General features: G+C 48.8%; 1 protein-coding gene across 1 annotated transcript in view; it reads left to right on the plus strand.

Moving 5' to 3' along the window:
* GHRHR (growth hormone releasing hormone receptor) overlaps window positions 1–10496 on the plus strand; it is a 96206-nt gene extending 85710 nt beyond the window's left edge. The window contains exons 15-16 of the mRNA XM_074985520.1: window positions 5261–5403; window positions 10386–10496. Of these exons, the coding sequence (XP_074841621.1) occupies window positions 5261–5386 (126 nt within the window). The 3' untranslated portion in view covers window positions 5387–5403; window positions 10386–10496. The remainder of the gene's footprint in view (window positions 1–5260; window positions 5404–10385) is intronic.

Raw genomic sequence — 10496 nt, forward strand, 5'->3', positions numbered from 1 at the left:
AAACCAAACAGTGCAACCTCTTATTAATAACTTAGAAAAAAAGGGGGGAGCTATTTACATGGGGGGGCAGCTAGCAGAACAGAACAGGGGTCCAACACAAACTATATACAAATGGGGGATATGTACAAAGGGGGGGCACGTCCTCAGCCCTGCACCCTTACGTCCAGCGCCCGGTGTTGGAGGGCGCGACCCTCGCCTCGGCCGGAGCCCTGGTCGAGGCTGGGTGGGGGCCGGGAGAACCGGCAAATACGGCCGGCCGGTGTCAGCAGGTACCAGGTCCCCCTCGGCGGCAGGCCCCAGGGTGGCTGACGGTGGACGGATGGCAGGCAGAGCGGCGGGCGGCACGGCGGGCAGGTCCAGGTGTTGTGCTATGCACTCAAAGGTGCGCATGAAGGCCCCCCAGGCCTCCTGGCGCCAGGCCAGTGCTTGCTCTTGGAGCTTCAGCCACCGCTCCTCCACCCGCAGGTGCCGCTCCGACACCTCCAGCTGATGCTGGAGGGTCGCGAGCAGCTGGGGGTCCGTGGCCATCCTCGGGTGGCTCCGCTGTCAGCCTCATCCTGGGGCTGGTTGGTGCTCCGCCGAGGGGCTGGCCTGCTGGGATGGCCCCGGTGGGCTCTCTGGGACAACAGACACCTCGCCGGCACTCTCTGGGCCCTCCGATGGTGCAGCTGCGGAACACGGGGGGAGAAGAGTGGAGACAGCCATTAGCGTGGGCCCTGACCCGTAGCTCTTGTCCCCCCACCCCTCTGCTGCTAGTTCCCCATCCCTGTCCCCGGAAGATGCTGCTGCTGCTGATGGGTGACCCGCACCCCTGGGGACCCTAGGTTCCGCTCCCCCCATCCCCAGGGATGGGGCATGGCGCTGTCCTGCTGGGGGGCAGGGGCTGATGCACTCTTCTGAGGGACATGCCACTGCTGTCCTTGGGGCCATGGTCATCTGGGCATGTGGAGGGCCCTGGTCATGTCTCTGGTCCCCACCCCTTAACCCCGGGGGTGTGCACCGGGGGGGGTACATACCTGATGGTCCGCTCCCACGGTCGGGGGACACCCACTGGGCGGACGCCCTGCTGGAGCTCCAGGACGGGAGGGCAATGCGGAGCCCCCCGTCGCTGGAGGAGTCCCCCTCCTCCTCCTCCAGCATCCCAGGGGTGGGCTCCTGGGGGGGGGGTCCCTGGGGTGCAGGGCTTGCCTCCGGGGTGGACTCCATCTCCGGGGCCTGCTGGGGCTCGTCGGACGAGGTGTCAAGAGTGGCCGGGGGGGAGGAGGTGTACCAGGGGCCCAGGATGGCCCTGAGCTCCCTGTAAAAGGGGCAAGTGGCGGGGGCGGCCCCAGATCGTCTGGCCGCATCCTGGGCCCAGGCGTAACCCTGCCGCAGCTCCTTAACCTCACTCCTGACATCGTCAGGAGTGCGGGCAGGGTGACCCCGGGCAGCCAGGTCCTCGGCCAGCCGAGTGAACGCATCCGCGTTCCGTCTCTTGCTCCCCATTACCTGGAGCACCTCCTCCTCGCCCCAGAGCCCCAGCAGGTCCCGGATCTCGGCCTCCATCCAGGAGGGGCCCTGCTGCCTCTTCCCTGGCTGGCTGCCAGCCTGGGAGCCCTGGCTCCCTTTTGGGGGGGTGCCCTGGGGGCACTTGGGGGGCTGGCTGGCTGCCATCGATGCGGGGGTGTTGGCTGACCTGCCACCTGCACACGCTCTCAGCTTCCTGCAGAGGAATGCAGGGGGCGGGGAGCTTTAAGGGGCTTCTGCACGCGGCCACCATAGAGCTCAGGGGCTGGAGAGAGCATCTCTCAACCCCTCAGCTGATGGCCGCCATGGCGGACCCCACTCTTTCGATGTTGCGGGACGCCGATCGTCTACACGTGCCCTACTTTGACATTCAACGTCGAAGTAGGGCGCTATTCCCATCTCCTGTTGGGGATAGCAACTTTGACGTCTCACCACCTTACGTCGATTTCAACTTCGAAATAGTGCTCGCCACGTGTAGACGCGGCAGGCGCTATTTCAAAGCTGGCACGGCTACTTCGAAGTAGCCAGCTTGTGTAGACGCGGCTGAAGAGATGACGAATCCATCACATCTTTAGGTAAGTTATTCCAATGGTTAATTACTCTCATTATTAAAAACAAACCAAAACAAAAGTGCCTTAATTATGGTCTGAATTTGCTTAGCTTCACTTTCCAGCTATTGCATTTCATTTTTTCCTATGAGATAAAACTCTACTAGTGAAGGTCTCTTCCCCTTGTAGGCACATGTAGACTGCAGCCAAGCCACTTAACCAGATATGGAATAAATGAAGTTGCTTAAGATTCTTAATTCTCTCACTCTAAGCCATGTTTTAGCTCTTGGCTCATTCTTGTAGCTCTTTTCCTGAACCATTTGTGGAATGTGGGCACTGGAATGGGACCAAGTATTCCAGTAACGGAGTCTACCTAGTTCCTTTGAAGCATATCAGTGTGTTTGCTCCATGGAGGCTGAAAATGAGAAGGAACGAACAATGAAGAGCCGTTTACACATACACACTCACACAGAGACGTGCACTTTCTCCCTCAGCACAAGCCTTGAAAAATTACACAGTGGAAGCTTAATAAATCTCACATCCCGGCAGGAAGAATTTGTGTTAATTAAACCACTATCCTGATCGTCCGAAGTGCAGAGGAACCATACTGTGTTGGGAGTCATAAGTTGTTATTTCATGAATATCTTTCAAAATATTTTAATTAAAGTTGAACGGGAGGAAAAGCAACTAGTTCAGCAGGTATGACAGAAGAGGTAAAAGTGAAAAAATAAAGCATGCCATGTCAGTAAATACATACCACCTAACTTCAGTTTTCTCATACACCTTGCTGAGACTAGATCTTGAATACTATACTTCCACCACTGATTCAGCTCCATCAAAGGTAGCAGTGATGGGAGGGTGATTATGTTAAGCCCACCTTAGGCTGCTCTCATTTTAACCATTGTTTCACCAAGCACTGCTCTCAGCATTATGAGGGAAGCATCAGGAGTGGGTGGATAGTGTGCCCTAGGCTGGGAAAATGGGCAGCTGGCCTGCCAGGTGACCTCGGGCAAGTGATATCACAGTGTGTACCTCAGTTTCTCTCTGTGTAGAGTGACACTAATGATATCGACATCCTTTATAAAGTTTTTGAGATCTGCCGATAAAAAGCAAACACATAGATAACATTATGGCCTGGATCAGGAGTTGACATAGATCAGGCCAGCTAGATTACGATGCTTCTATTCCTACCACCAGTGCTAGAGCTAGGCTGGGAAAACTGAAGGACAGTGTTAGTGTTGACCCCGCTGTGCACAATGCAACCTTGTAGTGTTATTCCCTGTCCCTCACCTGTGGTTGGGTCTTTTTAACTTTCACTCTCTGAGGTCCATTTTATAATTTATTATTTGTTGGTAGCACCTTGGAGCCCCTGTTATAGACTCAGGCATGACATATTCAGGAGGCTTGAACGAGGTGTTCATTTTAAATGGAAGAAATTGCCATTTGTTCATTGGTTGGATACCGTAAACCCTCGATTTAATGGACTAATGGGGACAAGGGTGTCTGTTAATGCTGAAGGTCTGTTACATTGGAAGGGTATCCTGTATGAAGATGCACTGACCTTCCCAGCCCATCACTCACTGCTCTCATCTGTCCGCTTCTTCCTTCCCCTCTCCTGCCCCATTCTTCCCCTCATACCTCCAGCTCCCTCTGCCAATTACCAGGACAGGAGCTGAATGCCAGCCTGGCTCCTTCCACCTTCTCCAGCCCCTAGCTCTGAGCCACCTGCATGAAGGTAGAGCGTGGCCGCACCCAGCCTGCCAGCGGGCAGTAGCCTCCAACACAAAGGCTGCTGTTCAGTGCCATTGCAGGCAGTGGTGGCCAGGTGCCAACATACTCCATACACATGTGGAGGGGAAAGAGAGCTCCTGAGCCCCACCACAGACCCCCAGCCCAGCTCCTCTAGCTCCAGTGGTCCCAGCTGCTGTGGTGGCCCCTCCAGCCCCAGCAGCCCCAGCCACTCTGGCAGCTCCTCCAGCCCTGTCAGCAGCTCTGGTGAGTCCCCAGCATTTTTTTTGAGGCGGGGGGGAGGCCGAGGGCTGGCAGACAGCATCCATTATTTCTGAAGTCTGTTATATCAGTGTCCATTAAATCAAGGGTTTACTGTATTGTGAAAGATAATGCACATAATAAGAAGCAATTGCCACAGTCAAATGGACATGCTATCAGCTTGTTAAAAGCAACATGGGCCAGTGGTTTGAGCATGGAACTGGGAGACCTGACTCCTGAGTTTTAATCCCATCTCTGTCCATCTAGGTGTTTTATTAGGGTGTACTATTTTGCAGAAGTGCCTGAAGGCTCTAAAGATGATGTGCTTGGTGCCATAGATACAAAGTAGATATGATCCCTGTCACAAATGCTTTCAGATACATGTCTGTCTTTTTTCACATTAACCTACTGTATAACCTAGTCAAGTCACTTTGGCCAGGTCCTCAGAGATATTTATCCCCCTATCTCCCATTAAAATCCATGGGAGTTAGGCTCCTAAATATTGTTAAGGACCTGGATATGCACCTTTTTGTAAAAAAGGCATAAAATGTAACTTTTCTAACTCTCTCCTTCATGGGAATGATTTTTACTTTGTTTGATGCGTAGATGGTGTTGTGCATGCTGCAAAAGTTATAAGGCTACAAAAGGTATTATTATGAATTAGGTTATAACTTATAGAATAACTACTGCCTGGACAGGTTTATTTTTATAATTCTAACAGCAAGACCACATTTTCATTAATCCTTTATTTGCCTTATGAGAAGAAACCTAGTTGAGAAATGCTTGTTATGAAAATGCAGAGCTGCCTTAAACTCCTGGAAAAAATTGCATTTCATTTCTTCTCTGAAAATCAGAAACATATGATGAAACAGTCACAAAATTTTCAGCCCCTGTCCCATTCTCCAGTTTTATTAAATTAAAAATGCCAACATTTCATGATTTTTAAAACAAGTGTCCTCTAGCTCTTTAGTTGGTTGAAAATATTCAGTAAAAATCACACTGAGCCTTTTTTCCCATTTTTATTCTGAAATTTCATAAAAAGTGTCACAGTTGAAAAATTTTGACTTGTTCTCATTGCAAATGTTCCCTGGAATGCATCTACTCAAGTTCTGTACTATGAATGTAACTGTCCATGTCCCCTCTGCTTGGGCTCATTTGGCTTAGAGACGAAATCAATGGATGGGACCACTGTAACAGTATCTTCTTTTCTTTTTCAGGTGCAAGCAGAGATTGGCCGGAGATGGCATGGGAAGAGGTATGGACTTATGCCAGTGTGGAGGAAGAAGACTAAGTGGACTATGCCTTCTAGTTCTGGGATGAAGATGAGTACCTCTGTGTGTTAGGGATGGAGAGCTGCCAGGTCAGGAGCAATGGTGTTTAGGAGCCTGAATTTGATTTATGAAACTGAATACAAATCATCTGACTGTAATCTAAAATGCCAGAGTGAATTAGAGAAAACTAATCTAGTTCTGTCTAGTTCCATAGACGTTGCACCCACCAGACCTCAGTAGAAGGGTAGAAGCAACAGATCTAACACCAAGTGGCTGTTCACATCATCCTTTTTCATGTGCCGTATTCAGCACAGCAACAGCCCCATAGCAACATCTTCCTCTGCTTTCATCCAGCTTTTGGACTTTTTTATGGACTACACATCAACTGGAAGGTCACTAAAAGTACCCTAAAGTGACACTGTACTAGTGCCAGGTCTGGAATGTATTACCAGCCTCTTGGGAACTGGTCTGCTTTTGAGTCTGTAGATGAGCAAACAGGAAACAGGACGCCTTGTGAACCTACAGCACAATGCTATTAGTCCTTTCATAAGCAAGAAGGTTCAGAGTTAAGGATAAACCCAACTGTACCCTGAACACTCAATATTATGGTGCCTGGACAATCAGTGATGCAGAGGGTCTACGTGGGTAGGCTGCAAGTGAAACTTTCTGAGGATTAACTAATAGGAAACTGAGGCTTTAGAGAAAGAGGATGCCTTGGGGATGGTGTTTGATGAGAAACTGGGCTAAGTAATTAACCAATAAGTATCAAGGAGTAGCTGTGTTAGTCTGTATCTTCAAGAACAGCAAGGAGTCCTGTGGCACCTTAGAGAATAACAGATATTGTGGAGCATAAGCTTTCCTGAGCAAAGACCCGCTTCATCAGATATATCTGATGAAGCGGGTCTTTGCCCAGGAAAGCTTATGCTCCATAACATCTATTAATCTATAAGATGCCACAGGACTTCTTGTTGTTCTCTAAACCGATAAAGAAAACCAATGAAGCTGCTCATAGGGGAAAGACAATAGGTTACATGGTTTACTGGTAAATTTGAACTTGAGAAGGAGAAGCAGTGAGAGCAATAGAAAAACCAGACAGTAAGAAAGTGGGAGACACTTGAGAAAGACAAAGAGAAAGTGAATAAGAATGGCACTTGACATAGCAGGGACAGAGGAATTGTGGGGCTCATTCTCAGCTACAGTGGGACCAGGTGACTTAAGTTCTTTCTTGAACAGCTTTGGCTGGTTTCGTGGTCCATTGTTATGATACTCATTTAGGAGCTTGGGAATCAGAGTGCTTTCCCTCTCTTTGTCCTTTTCATGGAGCTTTCCCAAATGTGTGCTATTGCCTGTGGAGATGCGAGGGGAGAGGTTTTTTCAGTGAACTTTTCCAATAGGAACATCAAGTTCCAGAAAGTGGGAAGGGGGAAGATGTGAGGTCAGTCTGCTTCCATTCAGGACTTCTGGGCATTCTGCTGGCCTTCACTCTCAGTAGTTTAAACAAGACAAAATATAACAGGGCGTAAGATGACTTCCCCTGTCTTATCCGGTAGCCTGACACAAGCAATTAAATGGGATGGGCTGACTTGCCATGCACAGATCTTCACCTTCCCATGCAGAAGTAGGGTAAGCCTCATTGCCACAATTCTCCACTCTCCTTCCTCCAATCTATAGACCTGCCTTCTGCTCTAGGGATGGAAATGAAGACAGGAGAATTCACAATTCCCAGCAGTGCAGTGATTCCCAGGAAAATATAACACATATTGGTGCTCCATGGTCACTTTTACACAGAGCATCTTCCCCATTCCACCTAGTCTAGGGGTGCTTTGCTGGACAGCACTTAAAATTCATGTTGATCAGATTCAAGTATGTGACCCAAAGTGAAATGAGGGTTTTCTGGCACTGAGGGCCTCATCTAAATAACTGTAAGAGTTAAGTGGCACCGTCAATTTCAGTTCAATTGGAGGTATTGTCAGATTCAACCCTCAAGATAATTAATTGAGTTTTCACTGTGGACATGGGGAATTAGCCAGCCTCAATAAGATTGTTAATTTTTCACATGGTTGGGTAGAGAGTTTTATAGCTTCTGAAATTTCACAATCTTCGCTTGCAAAACATATTCCTGTGGAACACCTAGTGTTAGCACATTAAGAGGGAAAAAAAGAGACTGGTGGCACATAGACATCTTTCTTGTACTTGTTAGCTTGTTCTATGTTTAGGGTTGTAAGTTTCTGTATGTGGGATGTCATTTCACCTGTTCTCATGTTGTGACGGGTGGTATTTTATAGAGAGTATCAGGTTGCTTACAACTGCGTAATTGATTGTTCTCCATTTTTTACATTGTTTGTAATCCTGGCTTGGAAACTGTGAGCATATTTACCTTACGTGAATGGTCTCTCTCGACTGGTTGATGATTTTTGTCACTCCTGTTTGTCTGAGAAGGACCTGGCAGATTTATAATACAGGCCATTAATACTCAGTCTAGGCATTTGTGTCTGTACACCAGGGATGCCAACAGCCTCTATAGGCCCATGGACAAATTGGGGTGGAGGGCCATCTCCACACTCCTGGAAGAAGCATGACTGTAGATAGCCTCCCCTAGTGCCCCATACCTCCAACCCTTAAGTAACTCTTCTATTAATGCCAGCTGCCTGCCACAAGGCCTGGTTCAGCTCCTGGGGGTTTTCTGTCAATGATGCAACCAGCCAGCTCAAGTCCCCACCCAGTAACCTGGGACAATCTCACCTCACCCGCTGGGTGCCTATAAAGCAGTTCTTCCCTTCTCACAAGCACATAGTAGCCACGTCTACACGTGCCGGCTACTTTGAAGTAGCCGTGCCAACTTCGAAATAGCGCCCGCCATGTCTACATGTGGCGAGCGCTATTTCGAAGTTGAAATCGACGTAAGGCGGTGAGATGTCGAAGTCGCTATCCCCAACAGGAGATGGGATTAGCGCCCTACTTCGACGTTGAACGTTGAAATAGGGCACATGTAGACGATCCGCATCCTGCAACATCGAAATAGCGGGGTCCGCCATGGTGGCCATTAGCTGAGGGGTTGAGAGACACTCTCTCCAGCCCCTATGGGGCTCTATGGTCACCGTGTGCAGCAGCCCTTAGCCCAGGGCTTCTGGCTGCTGCTGCTGCAGCTGGGGATCCATGCTGCATGCACAGGGTCTGCAACCAGTTGTCGGCTCTGTGGATCTTGTGCTGTTTAGTGCAAGTGTGTCTGGGAGGGGCCCTTTAAGGGAGCAGCTAGCTGTTGCCCAGGAAGTGCTAGTCCGCCCTGTGACCCTGTCTGCAGCTGTTCCTGGCATCCTTATTTCGATGTGGGCCGCTTTGGCATGTAGGCGCTCCCCTGCAGCGCCTACTTCGATGTGGTGCTGCCCAACGTCGATGTTGAACGTCGACGGCACCAGCCCTGGAGGACATGTAGACACTATTCATCGAAATAGCTTATTTCGATTTCGCTACATCAAAATAAGCTATTTCGATGTAGCATACACGTGTAGACGTAGCTAGTCTGAGATAAAAACCAGCTTGTTTAATAACAGTAGGCTAACCTAAATTTATACAGTGACACATGCAATATGTCTAAACAAAGGAGAGATAAACCACATTAACAAGGTACCATCTCGAGGGTCTGTAGGACAAGTCTCTTGCTGAGAGCTCTTTGCCCTCACCTCCACTTGTCCTCAGCTTCCTGCTGGCTGCCTTCTGCAGGCTGCCTCCTGCCAGCTGCCTGTCCATCATGATGTGGGTTTAGCTTGAGACAAAACCACATGATTTCAGCACTTGGTAGCCTCAGCTGCCAACTGGTGATTTCAGCTCCTACTTTCAGTGTCTACCAAAGCAGAGTCTCATAAAAAGATACACAGTCTAGCATCCAGTTCTATCTTTGCACAGTGGGAGCGGGAGGACAAATCAAACCAGGCTTATAGCTATATGGTCAAGGCAGGCCTAAGGCATTCAGCCAACTGGCCCAACCAATAACCCCTTCCCCTTGCTGCCTCACAATGCTTAGACAAGGGGAGCCCTGTGCAATCCATGTCTTACACAGTGATGATGACTGCCCTATACCCCCACAACAACTTCAAGCATTGGTGAGGCTTCACAATTCTTATACTGGGTGTTAGCATAAATGGTGATTTTACAACAACATGTTTACAATACACGAAATCCCATTGCTTCCTGGCTACCTATCAGGCTTTGTTTGCATGTTATTACATGTGCACACCTTTGTACTTCATGCAAATGATCTCTAAAAGACACATTCCTCCCATTCTTCAGCAGCCCTGAGTTCCTGCTGGTACATTCCTTACATGTAGAGCCAGCTGGAGCACATGGCATGACACTCGAGCAGCAATTTAAAGGTCCCAGAGTTCACACAGTAGCAGCTGCAGACAGGTGCCCTAGTCCTTTTTGATCACTGGGCCCTGGGGCAACAGCCCCCTTTGTCATCTTCTGTTGGTGGCCCTGTTGCATAGCAACCTTCATTACAGTCCAAATCTGAAGGCCAGTAATGTCAATGGCCCCTTTGCAATTGTCTTCAATGACCTTTGGCTCAAGTGTTATACCATTAAGGTTTGGCTGTGCTAAAGCAACCGGACAAGCATCAGCATAGTGAAGACTGAAAAAAGCAGGGGGTGAAGGAAGCATTATTTTTGGAAATGGGGTGTATCATTCTCCTCACTGCTTCGGTAGTGGTCCTTTGGTTTGAACAAGGCTCCTCCGTCTTCAAGAATACCCTCACTTTTACTCCACTATGTTCTTTCTGTGTTGCTTCCCAGTTCCCCAATACCAGGATATACATCCAAAGTCACCTATTTTGAGTCAATGTGGAGAAGCTTCAGACCATAAGCCAACCTCTGTAGGTGGGAAGGAAGACACTTTCCCTCAGGGCAGTTTATCTTATCACTCACTGCTTTTTGTAGGTATCTTTTACTTTCCTCTGAAGCTTCGAGCCTTGAACACAGTTGGAGCTACTTTTGGGCTAGATTGACCACTGGGTTGATAAGGCATGGTGGTTCCTGCATTTGCATTTTTGCTCCATCAGTGTTTCTTTTCTTTTCAGACAAAAAAGATTCAAATGTAATTTACACAGAGAATGGTGAGAAATTGAATCTTCATCCAGTCGCATACAAAAACAGCCATTTCTGGAAGACATAATGAAGCAGTATATCAG

The sequence above is a fragment of the Carettochelys insculpta genome, chromosome 2 (genome assembly GCF_033958435.1).
Source record: "Carettochelys insculpta isolate YL-2023 chromosome 2, ASM3395843v1, whole genome shotgun sequence".
In the NCBI taxonomy this organism is placed as follows: Eukaryota; Metazoa; Chordata; order Testudines; family Carettochelyidae; genus Carettochelys; species Carettochelys insculpta.